Source organism: Dasypus novemcinctus, chromosome 18, assembly GCF_030445035.2.
Source record: "Dasypus novemcinctus isolate mDasNov1 chromosome 18, mDasNov1.1.hap2, whole genome shotgun sequence".
In the NCBI taxonomy this organism is placed as follows: Eukaryota; Metazoa; Chordata; class Mammalia; order Cingulata; family Dasypodidae; genus Dasypus; species Dasypus novemcinctus.
The window spans coordinates 65,007,186-65,026,428 of record NC_080690.1 but is presented as its reverse complement, the minus strand read 5'-3'; the positions used below and the strand labels follow the sequence as shown (position 1 = coordinate 65,026,428).

The 19,243-nt window shown below is 40.3% G+C and overlaps 1 protein-coding gene across 6 annotated transcripts; it reads left to right on the top strand.

The window, feature by feature from the left end:
* Positions 1 to 304: 304 nt before the first annotated feature.
* ZNF229 (zinc finger protein 229) lies at positions 305 to 19,072 on the top strand. 6 transcript variants are annotated; one of them, XM_071209319.1, is made up of 9 exons: positions 305 to 372; positions 724 to 792; positions 1,181 to 1,268; positions 3,949 to 4,063; positions 5,606 to 5,846; positions 6,050 to 6,108; positions 13,965 to 14,091; positions 14,278 to 14,373; positions 15,576 to 19,072. In XM_071209319.1, the coding sequence occupies exons 5-9, from the start codon at positions 5,813 to 5,815 to the stop codon at positions 17,807 to 17,809; spliced, it is 2,550 nt and encodes an 849-aa protein (XP_071065420.1). In that variant the 5' UTR covers positions 305 to 372; positions 724 to 792; positions 1,181 to 1,268; positions 3,949 to 4,063; positions 5,606 to 5,812; the 3' UTR covers positions 17,810 to 19,072. The 6 variants fall into 6 exon arrangements, with proteins under 6 accessions (XP_071065420.1, XP_071065422.1, XP_071065418.1 ...); XM_071209320.1 differs by having other exon boundaries at positions 364 to 529; XM_071209321.1 differs by lacking the exon at positions 3,949 to 4,063.
* The last annotated feature ends 171 nt before the right edge of the window (positions 19,073 to 19,243 follow it).

The following is a 19,243-nucleotide window of genomic DNA, read 5'->3' as shown; positions in this document are numbered from 1 at the left end:
GAACTGTCTTTGAAATTAATTTAAAAATTAGATATAATTTATGCCAAAATGTCAATCATGCTTTTTTTGTCTGAGAACACTGCCATTTTCTACAACGTGCATATATTAGTATTGAGTAATAATTTTTTGTAAGGAAAGACGAGAGGCGTAAGGTGCTCCAAAGCTGAGCGATGGACGCTCCCCAGCCTCTTTCCCCGCTGCATTCCGGTGCGGCTCAGCGGTGGCCTAGGCTGAGGTGGGCGCTCCCTCAAGCGATTTGGATGCCTAAAAAGACCGCACGCCGCAGAGGCTTCTGGGAACTGTAGTTCTGGCCGTCTGAATCGCCCACTTCCGCTTCCGGCTAGATTACCACTGCCAGTTTCTTTGGCGATGGTGAGAAATCAAGGGGGCGTGCATCTTATGGTCATCGGTCAGGTTACAGGAGGAGGGGCCGGCTCTATAGAATTTCGGGGAAGGGGCAGCGTGTGGCTGATGGCCTGAGCTAGGCGATTTCGGGGAGCTCGGTCCATCGAAGGAAATACTTAAGGAGGTGGCTCTACCGAGCATCCCGGGTGGGATGGGGCGCGGGGCTGGGGCTGGGCAGCCTCGCTTCTGGGGTGGCTGCACCCGACACTCCCAGGCTTGGAAAGAGAGAAAGCGGCTGTTCCGGCTTTGAGACGCGCGTTCTTCGGTTTGGGAGACACCTGTGCAATCGAAGACTGATGGCATTTTACATTCTTTCAGGGCAGCCTCCCACCATTTCCTGTTAGTGAAGTCATTTCTATAAAGAGCTGCAAAAGTTGACTCCTCACGGTCTGTATTTTCTTAAGCATTGTACAAGTTCTAAGAGATGTTTTCGTGAGCTCTTTATTTGGGGGTGGGGGTGGGGGAGGTGTTGCGTCAGAGGCACACACAGGTTGAATTCCACTCTAGGTATCATACAGAATGAGAGAATCAGAGTTCTGAGTTCAGATCTTGAGAATGTGTCCTGATTCTTAATGTGTTTCAGAAGCTACAGTGAGTGCTGTCTGGTGGACAGGTCCCCAAGCAGCAATGCCGCGGGACCTTCTCTCAGAGTCTCCTGGAGAGGGACTGATTCCCTTTTTACAGGAAGGTGTGGGTTACATCCAACTGGTTCCTCCTGTGATGTGTTGAAATTGTGATAAAAAATGTTATTTCATGGCTCGTTTTTCTTTCACAGCCTTACCTTCTTGGGACTGTACCTTTCCCAGAGAGAATTAGTACAAAAGGAAGGAATAAACCCTGGTCTCTTTCCATTAGAGTTCCAGGTGAGTAGAGCTTTGTTTTTTTTCTGTTTTGTTGCTTTTAATGGCAATGCTTGCTCTCTTCTCAAAGGGAGGTCAGCTTTCCTGACCGTGTATTTCACAAATACCAAGCCAGGTCCCTAAGCCACAGTTGCCATCCCCCAGAAAAGGGTTTCTTCTAAGGCTGAGAATTTTCCTGTTGTCTTTCTTTAGTGTATTCTCTCTGTAGTCCCTAAGTAGTTGTTTATGTTGTCCATAAATCACTCAAGCTTACACTGTTCCAGTGCTGTGCTAGGTAAGGAGAAGAAATAATTTTAGTAACTGTAATGGTATTTATTAACTGACTACTTATTGTATGCCAGGTATCAGGTTGCAGGCTTTCTCTGCTCTATCTCTGGTACCTAGAAGAGTGCCTCGCATATAGTAGTCCCTCAGAGATTTGAATGAATAAATTTCTTTTTAATTTGCTCAGCAGCTTTGCAAGTTAGATATGATTAGTCCCCATGTTACAGATGAGAATGCTGAGGCTTAAGTTAAGAAACTTAACAAGTGTCACCAGGCCAAGAGGGGTTACAAAGAAGTCAGGACGTTTGCATTTGCACTTCCCTCTACACTCTTCCTTCCCCTTCTCTTTGTAAATCTGATTTATTTTCATTCGGGCCTCAGAGATTGTTGCCCACAATCTGATTTAATTTTGCCCCTCCCACACCCCACCAATCCGATGGAAGTTATATTCTGGTTGGTGAGCAAAATTCTGTCACAGTCATTTTATTTTCTTCAAAGCAATCTAAGATCTTTTTGCAACCTCAGATCACCTTATTTGTAGACTTGTTTACTCACCAGAATCCAAGCCCAATAAGAACAATCACCTTGGTCATCTTATTTATTATTCTGTTTCTGGTATTTATTTTAGGGGCCAAGATATAGTTAGGCTGAATTTATACATGTTAGGTGAATGAATGTTTGTGCTAGGTGCTGAGATGAATGAATAAATAACAGCAATGATAATAGTTTTGAGGATTTCCTATATCGAGGTACCTCTAGATGCTTTATTCAAGTAAGTGTGTGTGTGTTTGTGTAAGAGAGAAGAAAAGAGAAAGACTTGATTCTTTCAACTCTGCAAGTAGGAATTATCTTCATTTAACAGAAGAAAGAAGAGACTTGCAGAGATTTGAGTCACTTTTCTGTTGTCAATACAAATGCAAAGTGGCTGAGTCAGAATTTAACCCAAGCCTTTTGGCAACTCCAATATTAAGAGAAGGATCTGAACTTTTTAACCTCCCTTCTCCCAAAACTCTGGTCCTCCTTTGCTGTCTTGATTAATAACTTCATAATCTTCCCATTTTCCTCAAACTTCAACCCCAGACTCAGTTGATTTCTCCCCTTTTTCATCTCTATATATTTATCTATTTTTCCCATAAGAAATAAGGTATTGGGGAGTCAGATAGTGTAAGGGCTTTTGGCTATTGAGAAGACTTTGGTGAGGGTTTTGAGAGAAGTGAAGATTTAGGGCAGAGGAGTGACATCACTGTATTTTAGAAGGATCCTTCTGGCTGCTGAGTGGGAAGTAGACTATAAAGGAACAAAGATAGAAGCAGAGACCAGTTGGGAGGCTATGGCAGTAATTCAGATAAGAGATGATGGTGGTATGGATGGTGGCAGTAACAAGAATTGGTCAGGTTCTGGCTATAATTTGAAGGTATCTGCTGATGAATTGGATGAGGAATATGAGAAAGGGAGAAATCAAGGATCACTCTAAAGAGCCTGCTCAGAAAGAAGAGAGATACCTCCTGGGGCAGATGTGGAGTCTGGTTTTGGACATGTTACGTTTGAGACGCCTTTTAGACATACAGGTGGAGATGTCAAGTTGACTGTTGGATATATGAGTCTAGAGCTCTGGAAACAGCTTCTGACTGGACACATACATTTGAATCATCGGCATATAGATGATGTTTGAAGCCATGAGACTGGATGTGATCACCAAGGGTATAAATGAATGTAGATGGAGAAGAACTCCATGGACTAAGAGTTTCAAGGCAGTCCTAACTTTTAGTGGTCAGGGATATGAGGAGAATCCTTAATAAAATTTTGTACAGACTGGAAACCTCTGGAAGCCCTGAAAACCAGCCAGTCAGAGGAAGCTACAGTATCTTAGCAAGTGCTACTTAAAGTATGGTCACTGGTTCAGCCTTCTCCCCCATCACCTGGAAACCTGTTCAGAATGCAGGTACGTGGGTTTCACTGCAAGTTACTGAATCAGAGTCTTTGGAGGTAGGGTGCAGCAATCTGTTAGCAATCTCATGGTGATTTTTAAGCATGTTAAAGATTTGGAAGCACTGTCCTAGAGGATCCTGAAAATTTTAGTTTAAATAGCATTTGCCTAGAGGGGTCTGTCCTTGTAGTGGTTGGTGTTTTCCTGAGTATTCCACAGTTGCTTCTGAAAGCAAACTTTAGTTGGACAGGGTGAGATGGAAAGGTGCTTGTCAGAGTGTGGGACATACGGTTGGTTAGAGGACAGATGGAGACTTGAGCTCTTGAAGCAGTAATATTCAGGGAATTTTTCCGGGTGGACAACCCAGTATCAGTATGTGTCAGTATGTCAGTATGTCTGTATATCTAAACTTGTCCTGTGCTTTGGATCCAAAGATAAAACAATTCAGGCAAGGAGGAGAAGGGAGGGAACTCATGCACGGTGTCTTTGCAGGACCTGCCGACTAGCTCAGAACTGATTCCAAGAGTTCTGTTATCTTTATATCAGATCTTGTTGATGGAATTGCTTAAATGCATCCAGTGTGCCAGACCCTTGCAAGATGGAGAAGGTAAGTAAAGGAAAAAAGACTCACTTATCTTGGTGATGTAGAGCTCTTGATGGGAGATGCTATTTGAAAGGTGGTAAGCCAGCAGTTTAAATAAGGCATAGTTGAATCTCAGATCAATTCGGTCTGGTAGTGACAGAAGACTTCATTGAGAAAAAAAGTTGTTCTCAGGCATTATTCAGTGTGTCCATGAACTTGAGTGGGAACAAAATTCACACTTATCTGGTCTAACTGAAAATGACCTTGTTCTTTAATTATGAATGTAGGCAAGAAACCACAATAACATTAGCTGTACCTGTGACTTTATCTGTATAAATCATAGCTATTTTTATATCATATTATAGTTGGTACAGATGTTTCAAAATACTGTTTACAAGAATTACTATTTCAAAATACAGTAATCAGTTCATCCTTGACATTTAATATTTAATGTGCTAGTAAACACATACTTGGTGATTTAATATTTTCGAAGGTTGGATTTCAATATAATTGACTTTTTAAATAATCCCATGTATTTTATTTTGTGCCTTTAAAACATTAATCAGGGGAGTGGGTGTAGCTCAGTGATTGAGTGCCTCTTTCCCATGTATGAAGTCCCAGGTTCAATCCCTGGTACCTCCTTAAAAAAAAAAATCAGGGAAGTGGACTTGGCCCAGTGGTTAGGGCATCCATCTACCACATGGGAGGTCCGCGGTTCAAACCCCGGGCCTCCTTGACCCGTGTGGAGCTGGCCCACGTGCAGTGCTGATGCACGCAAGGAGTACCGTGCCATGCAGGGGTGTCCCCGCATAGGGGAGCCCCATGCACAAGGAGCACGCCCCATAAGGAGAGCCACCCAGCATGAAAGAAAGTGCAGCCTGCCTAAGAATGGCACTGCCCAAACAGAGAGCTGACACAACAAGATGATGCAACAAAAAGAAACACAGGTTCCTGTGCCGCTGACAACAACAGAAGTGGACAAAGAAGACGACGCAGCAAAATAGACACAGAGAAGAGACAACTAGGGTGGGGGTGGGGTGGGGTGGGGGGGAAGGGGAGAGAAATAAATAAATAAATAATAAATAAATCTTTAAAAAAAATAAAAAAATTAAAAAAAATCATTAATAAGAGCAGGAGTCCTTAAGTATTGCCAGACTGCTAAAGAGGGCCATGGCACAAAACAGATTAGAAACCTCTCATTTAGAAGACATTTTCTAACCCATACCCTGCTTTTGCAACGTACACAGTATTGCATTAATAAAGCTTTTCTTTCACAGGGCACAGGTCCCCTATGTTTTAGGGTTTTCCCACTTTCTGAAGGCCCTAAATGCTACTGCGAGACTCCAGCTGCTGGGCCTCTACCTAAATGCTTCTATAGCAGTCCTCATTTGCAACATTCTCAGCTCTCTGGACTATGAGTCCCTCCAGTGCAGAGCTTCTAAATACAATTACTTGTTAAATATCCTTGAAATGAATAGTGTCCAGTAGGTGTGATCCCACCTGGAGACCCAGAGCTTTGGGGACCAGAAGAAAGTATTCAGATAAAGTTCCCCCTTGAGCCCACAGGTCCCCTGGCATTGGAGACCAATCAGGCAGTGGAGAATGAAGGTGGAAGCAGGTACTTGTGACTTCAGGCATCCATCTGACACTCCTTGCCAGAGCTTAGAAGGTCTCAAGAATGAAGAAGCCATTGATCTTCTGCTTCTCCAACTTAGAAAGATCAGCAAATAAATAAAATCAGTGCTGCTTTCGGAGAAGCTCGGAGAGGAGACCATGGAGATTTTGACCTCAAGGCATGGGGAAAGAGGTGAGAGTTAATGAAGGGTGTGAGTGAGGGAGAATCCAAGCTGATGGTGGAGAGAGAAAAAATTGGGTGAGTGAGGATTGCCTCAGGGGGGAAGAAAACCTGTGGGTTAACCTGCAAGCCTTCCTAAGATTATCTACCAAGTCGATAATCTGAGAGCACGCGGCTGGCACCACCTCTTCCTCATGGCTTCTTTCTCCCCACAGCTCTTCATTCCCAAGTCCCAGCCCTTTCCCAAGAGGAAGAGGACAAGACCAAGTTTCAGGTGGGTTGAGTTTTCTTCTCCCTCCAGAAATACCACCTCAGGTGTCAGACAGTAACCATACCTCCCTTCCTGGATAAAAGCAAAAAGAAAGAAAAATATGTCCAGTAAGTACATTACATTACTCATTGCACTTCCCTGCAAAATAACTGTATGAGGTAGGTAGTGTGATCCTATTTTGGAAATGAAGAAACAAGTGGTGACCCTGGATTTGAACCTCTATCAGTAAGATTCCAGAATTTGCCTTTCTACTCTCCATGCTGCTTATTCGTAATAATTTCATCTAGGGGCCTGAGACCAAATTATGCAAAGAGGCGACTCTGTAAATAATGAGTCCTTCTCGGACAAGATTTTTCTCCTCTGTGGGTCTTTTCTCTTATTTTGAGATAAATTTATAGATGTAATATTTATGGAAAGTTTAGCTGCAATTTTTGTAGATGTAATATTTATCTTTTTATATATAATATTTATAGACATAATATTCTCCATGTAATACATCCTTACCAAAAAGTACAGCAGGAACAAAATTAAAAGACAGCATAGCGGGGGCAAAAAATTTCATCTATGACAAAATTTTTAACATCCTTACTGTAAAAAGAGAGGTACAAATAAAGACCCAAGCTTTTGTGCTCAGGAAGAAAGAAAGAAAGAAAAACAAGTGACCAGTAATCATACGAGAAGATGATCAACCTTACAATAATTGAGCACAATAGAGATTGAAAGAAGGTATGATTGTTTTTCTAGTAGATGGCCAAAAGTTAGACAGATCACTGTCCACTGTTAGCCAGAGTATAGAGAAATGAGTGCCTACATATAGTTGTAGGAGGAGGGAGAGTAAAATCAGTTCAGCTTCTGGAAGTTCTGTGTACTTCTGATCTGGTATTTTCCATTCTGAAATTTTATTCTAAATCAGAGCAAGTATTTATTTAAAGACTGACCATTACAGTATTGTTCGTAACAGAAAAAAAAAAAAAAAACAAATGGAGGGGACTCTATGAACATCCACCGGACTGGTGAAATACCTTCATTCATTCATTCATCCTATCATATAGATCTTCTGCTGTTAATCAGGTGCAATGAAGTGGATGAAACTATTAGGACGTGAAAATTTGCTCACTTGTTCTCTCTCCATATCTTTTGCAGATATATTAGTTGAGTTTTCCCTTAAATTGACAAAATAAAAATAAATCAGAGTAATGGCAGAACTTTAAGTATATTTTTTAACTGCATGAAATTATTTTCTAAACTTCAAGCTAATGAGATTATAAAAAGTTTCAAAGGTTTCAATTGCTTTTTAAACCATATGCTTTCAATTTTAGATATTATTGACTGACTTTCTGCTATAAGAACTGAGAAAATTAACACTATTACCCTTCACACCATCTCCTGATATTATATTATTATCATCATCTTCTGATTTGTAACCATCAGTCCCCACTGTTGTGTAGTATTGATCTAAGTTTGTAAATCATTACTCACCACTCTATTCTTTTGCCGATTTGTCCATTACTGACTTTTTAATTTTCACATATCTGTTACTTGGCTTAATTTTATTCACAATTAGTTTTTCCAGAGAAGTCTTATGGTTGAGGTATCTTCTGAGTTTTTTATGTTTCAGAATGCCTGTTGCCTTTATGCCCAGATGGCTAATTGTCTGAACTTAAAATTATTCAGTCACACTTGCACTCAGGACTCTTTGAACATTGCTTCATTTGCTCCTGTCATTCAGTCTTCCTTTTTACTGTGGTTTCTCCATCTTTTAGTGCACCAAGTTCATTTTAATCATCGGGTGAGTACATTACATCGCTCATTGCATTTTTCTGCAAAAAGCTGTGTGAATAATCCTGTTTTAGAAATGAAGAAATAAGTGGCGAGTCCTGGATTGGCGCCCAGGTCAGTATAACTCCAGAAAGGCCAGTTGTGTTTATATTTGACAACAGCTTGGCCAGGTGTCATTTTTATGGTCATACTTCATTTCCCTTGCTCCATTATCTTCTGGCATTAGTCAGTTCTTCTGCCTGGATGTCTAAGTTACTATTATGATTATTTTATCCATTTGGTCCTACTGGAACTCCTGTTAGATAAGCAGTATAACTTCTGGATCTGTTTTCCCCATTCTTTAACTTCTCTTTTATTCTATTCTTTGAACTTTTACATTGTATTCCAGGAATCTGTTCTGGTTTCCAGTTCACTAGCTTGTTCTTCATTGATATGTTTTATTCTGCTATTTACCTCATCCATTGAAGCTGGTTTTTTTCAATGGTAGCACTACCGTTTTACATTTCTAAGCATTCTGATGAATTCTTTTTTTTTTTTTTAGATCAGTTAAATATTTTATTAGAAAACTTGTGGGTTTACAGAACAACAAGGCATAAAATACAAGATTTCCCACGAACCCCCACCATCAACCTCTCACACTGGTGGGAAACATTTGTTACCATTGATGATAGCATCTTTTTATAATTTTCCTATTTTTTAGAGTAGTAACCAGTATTTATTGAGTCTTTTTCCAGCAGTATATAAAGCAATTTATATGAAGTGCCTTATTTAAAGCAACCAATACAAAGCCCTGTGAACTATTTCCTATTATTATTATTTTTTATTTTTTATTTATTTATTTATTTAAATTATTTATTTATTTATTTTTTAATTTACATTAAAAAAAATATGAGGTCCCATTCAACCCCACCGCCCCCCCCCACTCCCCCCACAGCAACACTCTCTCCCATCATCATGACACATCCATTGCACCTGGTAAAGTTCATCTCTGAGCATCACTGCACCCCATAGTCAGTGGTCCACATCATAGCCCAGCCTCTCTCATCTGATGAATTCTTTTTGATACAAAGCCTTTTCTCTTCCCTATTCTTTTCCCAAGAAATATCGTAACTGTAGCTTTTCAGTCCTGTGTGTTAAGGCTGTTTTTTTAGCTTCTTCAAAAGCTGTGTGGTTCACAACAATGGGACTTTTCTCCTGCCTGACCCATCTTTTCTGTGAGATCATGACTGTCCACTTTATGAACTTGCAGCTTTAGAAACCTATATAGGGGGAAGCAGCGGTGACTCAATCAGTTGGGCTCCCATCTACCATATGGGAAGCCCTGGGTTTGTGTCCCGGGGCCTCCTTGTGAAGGCAGGCTCATCCGCATGCGCCCGGAGTGCCGCCTGGCCCAAAAGTGCCATGAAATGCCGTCGGCCCGCAAGTGCCACAGAGAGCCGACTCAGCAAGATAGCGCAACAAAAAGGGAAACAAGTAAAAACACTGAAGAGCATGCAGCAAATGGACACAAAGAGCAAAAAACAACAAGCAATCCGCAAGGGGGGGTATAAATAAAAAATACAGACACACAGAAGACTGCACAGCGAATGGACACAGGGAGCAGACAGCAAGCAAGCCACAGGGTGGGGGGAGGATAAAAAAACATAGGGAGTGGATATGGCTCAAGCAGTTGAGCACCCGCCTCCCAAACAGGAGGTCCTGGGTTCGTTTTCTGGTGCCTCCTGAGAAAACAAAAACAAACAATAAGCAAACAAATGAAAAAACCAACTCAGGGAGCCAGTGTGGCTCAGTGGTTGAGTGCTGGCTTCCCATATACAAAGTCCTGTGTTTAGTCCTCTAAAAAAAAACAAACATGTATAATACCAATCTAATAATACTAATCTTTAAAGTTTATAGGATAAATTCCTAAATATTGCTGGCACAAAAGTAATCCACCTCTTTATAAAAACTTTAATAGACTGTTGTCAGAGTATTTGACAGAAAATACTAGCAATTCATCCTGTTTGCCCACATCTTCAGCTTCAAAGATATATCAGTAGGAAACTTTTGTTGATCTTGTAGAGGAGGACTACTTCTGATATGGCAAAGTTCTCCCATTTTATTTTGCAACGCCCAAGATACTAGGCCTGATAAGCATTTTTCATACATTTATTGGCTGTATATGTATTTTCTCATCTTTGAAATGCTTGTGAAATGCTCTTGGCCATTTTTTTCATTGATTCAGTTTTATCACATTTTTAGAGGCTCTTTCAGTAGGAGGGATGTTAACCTGCCTATCAAAAGTATCAGACTTCTTTTCCCTCAGTCTTTTTTAATGGTGACTTGATCACAGATTTTATCATTTTCCCATAGTTTAATCTGTTAGTTCTCTTCTGAAAAGCTGGGTTCATATATAGTTTTGTAAGGCCTTACCTGTCCTACATGTAATAAAAAAGGCACCTAAAGTTTTAAAAATATTTTACATTTTTTCATTTTGAATCTCTAATATAACTAATTTATTTTTGTAAATAGTATGAGATTGATATTCAACTTCAGTTTCTTCAAGATGGATAGCCAATTAAATTAAATATTCTTTTCCAGCCAACCAAAATACCACCCTTATCATTTGTATATTTACTTATGTGCTTATGTGTTATATACATAAACTCTGTGTGTGTGTAGAGAGAGAGAGAATTGATTCATATTTCACATGTACCTGCCTATTCCTGGATTCTGTTATCTGGTTCCCTGAATTATGTACACAGCTCTGCATTGTTTTACTATTTATAGTGGACACATACTTTTGAAACTTGAAATTATGAAGAGAAAAAATAATGTTGGAATTCACATCTGGCTGAAACTTAGCTGAATGTTTTCCAAACCAGGTGCCCTTTGTCATGATAGATCTTGAACACCTTTTTTTTCCAGTTATTTTTGCGGCCTTTGGTTTATTCAAGTGTTCTTTTATTCAGCAAATATTTGTTAAATACCTGTTTCAGGCCAAACATTATTTTAGGTAATAGTAATATAGCAGAGATAAGACAAACAAAATCCTTTTTGGGACTGACATTCTAGAAGGTGGAGACAGTAGTAAGTTAAAAATAAGATTTTTGAGGAGCGGATGTGCCTCAGTCAGTTGAGCATGCATATTCCGCATGGGAGGTCTCAGGTTCACTTCCTCATGCTTCCTAAAGAAGACAGACAAAACAACTAGATAACAAGCAAAAACAAAGAGCAGACAATGAGCAGCAACAAGCAAAAACAAAACGAGCAGGGAGCAGATATGGCTCAAGCAGTTGAGCACTGGCCCCCCACATGGGAGGTCCTGGGTTTGGTTTCCAGTGCCTCCTAAAGAAAAAAATAAACAGACAATGAGCAGACAACAAGTGCAAACAATGAGCAAAAACAATGAGCAAATACAAGGGAGCCATCTCAGGGGTGGAGGGAGAAAATTTTAACTCAAATATTTTAAGGAACATAGGGTGAACAGGAGAACGTTTTCACAGTCTAACTGTGTTTTGGAAATATAATTGACAGATTTTTTTTTTTTTTTTTGTAATTAGGTGTGGGAAATGAGAGGGGAAGAATCAAGGATGAGCCCAAGGTTTTTAACGTGAATAACTGGGTAGATGGGGTTTCTGTTTACCCAGATTGGGGAGACTAGGAGAGAACAATTTTGGGGGAGAGAATTCTAGCTGGATTGTTACAGGTTTGAGATACCTTTTAGACGTCCAAGTGATAGTTGGATATGCAAGAACTTCTACAACTCGATGTAGAAGGCAAGGCTGGATATAAAGGTTCGGAGATACCAGCTGACCACTTCTGTCCAAAGCTTTCTCTCTAGCTTTTCCTAGAGGCTCTTTTTCTGCCTCTAGTCTAGGAATTAATCTAGGATTCTGCTGGGAAATATCCACCCTTCTTCAGTTACTTACTACTTGTACTTAAGAATGTGGGTCCAATTTTGTTGTCTCAAGGTAATGTCATTTGAATCTACAGACATTCATTATATAATGTTTTTAACACCCTGAATATCTCCATCATACTTCGGCCATAAGTATGACTAACAATTCTATAAATGTTTAATATTTTTTCTTACCTTCAGTAATTTAAGCCCTGTCTAGGACAGCATTAATATAGCAGGCCTGATACTCCTCTGCTTTGAAAGACCTGCTTGCAAGGTTGACCCTTGGCTGACATCTGGGAAATTAAAATTTTGGGAGGGTTTCCATTCTGATAAGAATAGCTCATTGTGCCTACCCTGTTTGTGCAAACAATATGGTTTATGCTGAACGTCTGCCTTCATTCTGGGAGTCTGGACCACAGATACATCCTAGGCTGAGGGTCCCTATGTGACCAGCCCCCAATTAAAACCCTGGACATATAGTCTCTAATGAACTTCCTGGTAGATAACGTTTCACACATGTTGTCACAACTCATTGCTGGAGGAATTAAGTGCATCCACTGAGACTCTACAGGAAGAGGACTCTTGGAAGCCTGCATCTGCATTCCTCTGGACTTCGCTTCATGCACCTTTTCCTTTTTCTGATTTGCTTTGTGTACTTTTGCTATAATAAATCATAGCCATAAGAATAACTATATGCTGAGTCCTATGAGTCCTCCTAGCAAATTGTCAAACCTAGGGGTTGGTTTGGAGCTTGGTGACACCAGCTCCATGAAGACAGGGCTGTGTACTTCTTGCTTCTCTCTAATCCCCCGTGCCTAACACTGTTTTGTAGGTACTATTTCTCAAATGGGTAATATGTTCACATGCATGCATTAAACCTTTCAATGGCAACCTTGCTTTCCTTCTTATTAAAAATATATCCATGGGTTAAACAAAAATTGAAGTCCTTGTGGAATCACAACTTACTTTTACCTTATAATGCCTTGCCATACATATTTCAGGGACAAGCTGAAGGTAAAGGGCAATTCTGAAAGCTTACATCTACAACTGTCTCCCTCTCCAGGAGCCATATTACAGTTCAAGTGAATGAAACTGATATTATAGGAATACAGTTGATTGCTATATTTCAACATACAAAACTGCCATTCCATTATTTTCTCACTGGAGCCATTAGCTTAAAAAAACTTGTGCCATGCTTCATAACCAAGGACAATACAGCATGATTTAAAATGCCACGATTTGAACTGCTGCTTTAAAGTTCTCATCTGGCTGGGGAGATGGTTGCAAACATACAGTAGTTTCTTTCTGCCAAGTGATAACATGGAAGCCAATAAAAACGTAGGAGTGGGAAACGGACTTGGCCCAGTGCTTAGGGCGTCCGTCTACCACATGGGAGGCCCGCGGTTCAAACCCCGGGCCTCCTTGATCCGTGTGGAGCTGGCCCATGCGCAGTGCTGATGCGCACAAGGAGTGCCCTGCCACGCAGGGGTGTCCCCCGCGTAGGGGAGCCCCGGGCGCGTAAAGAGAGCCGCCCAGCGGGAAAGAAAGTGCAGCCTGCCCAGGAATGGCGCCGCCCACACTTCCCGTGCGGCTGACCGGCTGACGACAAAAGAAGCCAACAGAAGTGGACAAAGAAACAAGACGCAGCAAATAGACACAGAGAACAGACAACGGGGCGGGGGGGGGGAGGGGATTAAAAATAAATCTTTTTAATAAATAAATAAATAAAAAAGTAGGAGTAACAGCAAAGAGCAGGATTCACCCAACTGCTGCTGGTGAGGTAAGGAAATGATTGGTGAAGAACTATTATTGGAGCAGAAAAAAAATGATAACACTCACTTTGGGTATGTGTAAACATGGCCATTCTTAGTCACAATCTTATTGAAAGAAAAGCTGGTAATCTATCCATTAGAATCAAATTGTAAAATGTGCAGAATCTGTGACTCAACCATTCCAGTTCTAGGAAATTACCTTCTTAAGTGCTCACACTGACAAAGGATGTTCCTTGTTTTCCTCTTTGGAAAACCATGGAAGATCAATTAGTTAGAATAGAAATTATTGGCACCAAGCCTTGAATAAAACTCGAGTTGATTCTCCAAACTGAACAACTTCCCTCTTTATTGACTACTTTTCATAATGATACCAAATTTACCTTTTGTCTAGTGAATGTCTGTGGTAATGGTGCCTCACATTTTAGGAACCATTGACCTTCAAGGACGTGGCTGTGGTCTTCACCGAGGAGGAGCTGGGGCTGCTGGACTCTGCCCAGAGGATCCTCTACAGAGATGTGATGCTGGAGAACTTCAGGAACCTGGTATCTGTGGGTAAGAGAACCTCTCTGGGTAATTAAAACTTAACTTACTGGAATGTTCTTGTTCCTTGGAGAAGTGGGGGCTTTTTGGTCTTGGTACCCGGGTTAAAGCCTTTATTGGTAGGATTGTTATAAAGTTGCTTCATCTATCTGTCCTTGAGAAATTGAGCCTAAACCTGGCATTTTCTTGCATTTTCAGGGCAACAACCTTTCAAACCTAATAAGATAGCCCCTTCAGGACAAGCCAAAGAGACTTGGGTGATGGAGAGAGAAACTCCAAGGGATGCATGTCCAGGTGAGAATGATGGAGCCAAGAGTCCTTGCGATAAGAGCCTGGCTAGGCAGTGAGAGGGTGGACTTGCCACACAGGTACCCCATTCCCTGTCCTAGGTTTTGCCTGTGACTGCTGGTGGTGCCATTATAGAAATCAGTTCCCTGCCTTCTCATGGCTCCTCCATGCTTTGCAGAGAATGACTTATCCAGAGCAGTCAGGGCATCTCTGGTCTTTCCTTCCTCTAATAGAGACAGGCCAGATAGTGGATGGCAAACCAATGGCAGAGAGACCATTCCAAAATGTTGAGAGTCCTGTGATGAATTTCTCATTTAACTCCTGTATCCTAGAAGTTCCTAGTTACAAATGGGTTCTGGTTACCTCTGCCCTAAAAGATAAAAATAGCCCCCCAAAAGTCTGAAAACATGAAAATATTATTTGAATTGTTGGATTATATGGTAAATATGACAGTTTGATAACTCACAACCAGTAATGTGTATAAGTTGATATTTTTACTTCTGCATGCCATAAAATTATCATCTGGATTCTTATTTAAGCTCTTCACAGAAGACACAGACATGGCTGATGCTCTTTGGAGGATTTGATGCTTTGTTGCTTCCTGCAAGTTCAAAACTGGGAGTTATTCCTACAGGCTGTGTCTTAGAATGCTAACTGTGGACTCTAAAACCTGACTTCCAGTGTTCTAATTTTCAGCTCCACCACTTCCTAAAGGTGTGGTGGAGTAACTTAGTTTAAGTACTTACCTTCACTATGCCTTTGTTTCCTCATCTGTAAAGTGAAGATAATAATGTTCCTTTATCAGTGTTATTCTGAGGATTAAATAAGTTAATATATGTACATTGTTGGCACATAAGAAGTATTGCAATAATATTAGATATTATTGTTAACAACAGCATTGTTAAGTAGAGAAGTGAATTTTCTCTGTAAAAACCTGTCCAGAATTTCTTTTTTTCCTGGGAAACTCTATGATGAGACATAGTTTGTCATTGTTCAGATCATATTGGCCTTTAGTATCAATGCTTGTTTATAGGAACCTCTTTATTTTCTCAGAAGGAAAAAATAAATGATTTGGTGGTTAAGACAAAGCTGAGTTTTTCCCTGTGTCATAATGGTCTTGAGCAAAACTTGGTCCAAGTCTGAAAACGTAAAATCCCTGAGCCAATCATTAACTTATTCTCATCTTTGAATTGTCTTTAACTCCATAGGTGACAAGAATGAAAAAGATATGGAATCTACTCAAGAAAAAGAATTAAGATTCCTTTCACACAAAGAGCGCTCCTCCCAGAAAATCTGGGAACAGGTGGCTTATGAATTAACTGAGAGTCTGGATCATAGAGTAAATCTTCCAAGGAAAGATTTCCATTTCTCAGAGGATGCTTCTCCCTATCAGGGGTGGGATGGAGCCTTTACTCAGGATTCTCAAATTGAGAATTTGGTGAACAGTCTTCAAAGGGATGGCCTCATCAATTTAGAAACTCAAGCGTTTCCAGCCTGGAAGTCTGTAAGACCAGTCTCCGTTCAAGAATCTTTATTGAAAGCCTTTGTGAATGAGCTATGGAGTATCCAAAGAAGATATAAAAAACTCAACATGGAAGATGCACAATATAAATGTGATCGGAATGATTATGGCTTCAGCTGGATATCACTTTGCCATGATGATCACAGACTACCTGCAAGAGAGAAGCATTGTAATGATGAGTGTGGAATAGGCTGCATTACAAAGTCAATACTTTATCACCCTGGCCCTGGTGAGAATGACTTTAAAAGTAATGAATGTGGAAATGACTTCAGAGATGATTCAAGCTTTCGCACTCATCCAAGAGTGTACCTGAAAGAGAAACCCTATAAATATCATGAGTTTGGTAAGGGTTTAAGGAAGAGTATCCATCTTGAAAGACATCAAAGGGTCACTACGGGAGAAAAAGCCTTTAAAAGCATTGAGTATAATCAGGGCTTCAGGCAGAGTGCACACATTCACAGCCATCTAAAAGTCTACATGGAAGAGATGCCATACAAATGCGATGTGTGTGGGAAGAGATTCAGGTATAAATCAGTTCTTCTTATTCATCAGGGAGTACACACAGGAAAGAAACCCTATAAATGTGAGGAGTGTGGGAAGGCCTTTGGTCGAAGCTCAAACCTACTTGTCCATCAGAGAGTCCACACTGGTGAGAAACCATATAAATGTGGTGAGTGTGGGAAGGGCTTCAGTTATAGCTCTGTGCTTCAAGTTCACCAGAGGTTGCACACAGGAGAGAAGCCCTACATATGCAGTGAATGTGGCAAAGGATTCTGTGCTAAGTCGGCACTGCATAAGCATCAGCATGTCCACCCAGGAGAAAAGCCCTATAACTGTGGTGAGTGTGGGAAAGGATTCAGTTGTAGCTCAAACCTTAGCAGTCATCAGAAATCACACACAGGAGAGAAACCCTACCAATGTGACAAGTGTGGTAAATGTTTCAGTCATAACTCATACCTTCACACTCATCAGAGAGTTCACACAGGGCAGCGCCTCTATGAATGTGATATGTGTAGTAAGAGTTTCAGTTACAGCTCAGGGCTTCTCATGCATCAGAGACTGCACACAGGAGAGAAACCCTACAAATGTGAGTGTGGAAAGGGCTTTGGCCGAAGCTCGGATCTCCATGTCCATCAGAGAGTCCACACAGGAGAGAAACCCTATAAGTGTACTGAGTGTGGGAAAGGCTTCCGGCGGAATTCAGACCTTCATAGTCACCAGAGAGTCCACACAGGAGAAAGGCCCTACATCTGTGATGTGTGTGGGAAAGGCTTTATTTACAGCTCCGACCTCCTCATCCATCAGAGAGTCCACACAGGAGAGAAACCCTATAAATGTTCTCAGTGTGACAAAGGCTTCAGTTATAGCTCAGGGCTTCTCATTCACCAGAGAGTTCACACAGGTGAGAAACCATATAAATGTGAGGAGTGTGGGAAGGGCTTTAGGTGTACCTCAAGTCTTCATAAGCATCATCGAGTCCACACTGGAAAGAAACCCTACACATGTGATCAGTGTGGCAAGAGTTTCAGTTATGCCTCAAATCTTCGCACGCATCGGAGATTGCACACAGGAGAGAAACCCTACATATGTTATGAATGTGGAAAGGGCTTCAGATATGGCTCAGGTCTCCTTAGTCATAAGAGAGTCCACACTGGAGAGAAACCATATAGATGTGAGGTGTGTGGAAAGGGCTACAGTCAGAGCTCACATCTTCAAGGTCATCAGAGGGTCCACACTGGAGAGAAACCCTATAAATGTGAGGAGTGTGGGAAGGGCTTTGGTAGAAGCTCCTGTCTTCATGTTCATCAGAGAGTCCACACTGGAGAGAAACCTTATAAATGTGAGGAGTGTGGGAAAGGCTTCAGTTATAGCTCAGGTCTGCGAAATCATCAAAGAGTGCATTTAAGTGAGAAACTTTAGAAGTAGATGTGAATTGAGGACCTCTAGCTAGAACTCAAAACTTTATATCCTGAGAGTCAACAGAGGAGAAAAACTGTGAAAATAATATGTGTGAAGGGCTGCAGTAGTGGCTGAATTTTTTTTATAGCCATCAGCTAGTCTGCAAGGAAACAAAGATCTGAATTCTCATAAGTGGAGTAAGCACTTCAATCTTCAATAAGTGTCTGTTACACAGGAGAGTTGTCCTTCATGAAATGTGTTGATAGCTTCAGTAAAATTCAACCACATTCATCAGACTTGGCCTAGGAGCAAGCTTTTACAAATGAGAGTAGTAGTGAGAATGTGTCAAAGGTACAAATTATGGACATTCTGCATTCCTTGGGGAAAATACCTATAATTATGACTAGTGAAGGAAAACTTTGTCACCTTTCTGAAACCAGGATCATATATACCTTTTTAGAGATAGTTTTTATAAAAAATTAAAAGATGATATTAACATTTATTGAAGCTATAGCAAAAGCCCTTCCCTTGACAAGCCTGAATGATGTGTCTCCATTGCATTTTTATCATGCTTTTTCTGATTGCATATTACCTCAAAAGTAAACCTCAGGAATATTTTATATAATCAAGTTTTTAAAATTCTATTGGGATTGCATTGAACGTATAGGTTAATTTGGAAAGAACTTTCATCTTCAAAATGCTTTTTTTTTTCCATTTTGAAAACACTGTTTCCATTTAAACTCCACTATTTTTTATGACTTTATTTTTAGAGATTTGTAAAATAGGTTTTGAGTACCTGTTAAGTATATTTCTAGGAATTTGCTTTATTGCTGTCATGAATATAATATTTTAGCCAATCCCATTTCACCTCATTTTTTTTACATATAAGAGAAATGTTAGAATATGTTTTAAAAACCAGAAATGCCATTTTTAATGGAAACATGCACACTTATGCACTATCAGTGAAAGTGAAAATAGGTACAGTCTTTTTGGAAAGAACTTGTCAGCATCAAATTCACTTTGCATAAACTTGTGGCAATGTGTAATTAATTTATTCTTGGGAGGTAAATACACTTGTGGGAAAAGATGTGTACATCTGTCTGGTTTTTGTTGCTTTTTTAAAATATGAAAGCTTAAAAAAGTATATCAAGTGTCCATTGATAGGCAATTGTTTAAGTTAAGGCATTTGTATACAAGGGAAAACCACTAAAAATGTTCATGTACATCTCTAATGACATTGAAGTTTTCCCACAAACTATTTAGTAATAAAGTTTTAGAATGACATTTATAGTATGACCCTATTTGGTTATTACATATGTTTGTGGGTGTGCATATAGAGAAAGACAGAAGGAAATATTAAAAGGGAGGGAGGGAAGGGAAAGTGTGAAAGAGGTCAGGATCATAACTAGGTTGGTGCAAAAGGAATTGTGGTTTTGGACTGTGATTTTTAACTCA

Excerpts from the sequence above, each read along its gene's own strand:
- ZNF229 (XM_071209317.1), top strand. The coding sequence starts at position 4,012 with ATGGAATTGCTTAAATGCATCCAGTGTGCCAGACCCTTGCAAGATGGA. Across the intron at positions 6,109-13,964 it reads AGGACAAGACCAAGTTTCAG|GAACCATTGACCTTCAAGGA; the intron begins GTGGGTTGAGTT and ends CTCACATTTTAG. Across the intron at positions 14,374-15,575 it reads TCCAAGGGATGCATGTCCAG|GTGACAAGAATGAAAAAGAT; the intron begins GTGAGAATGATG and ends TTAACTCCATAG.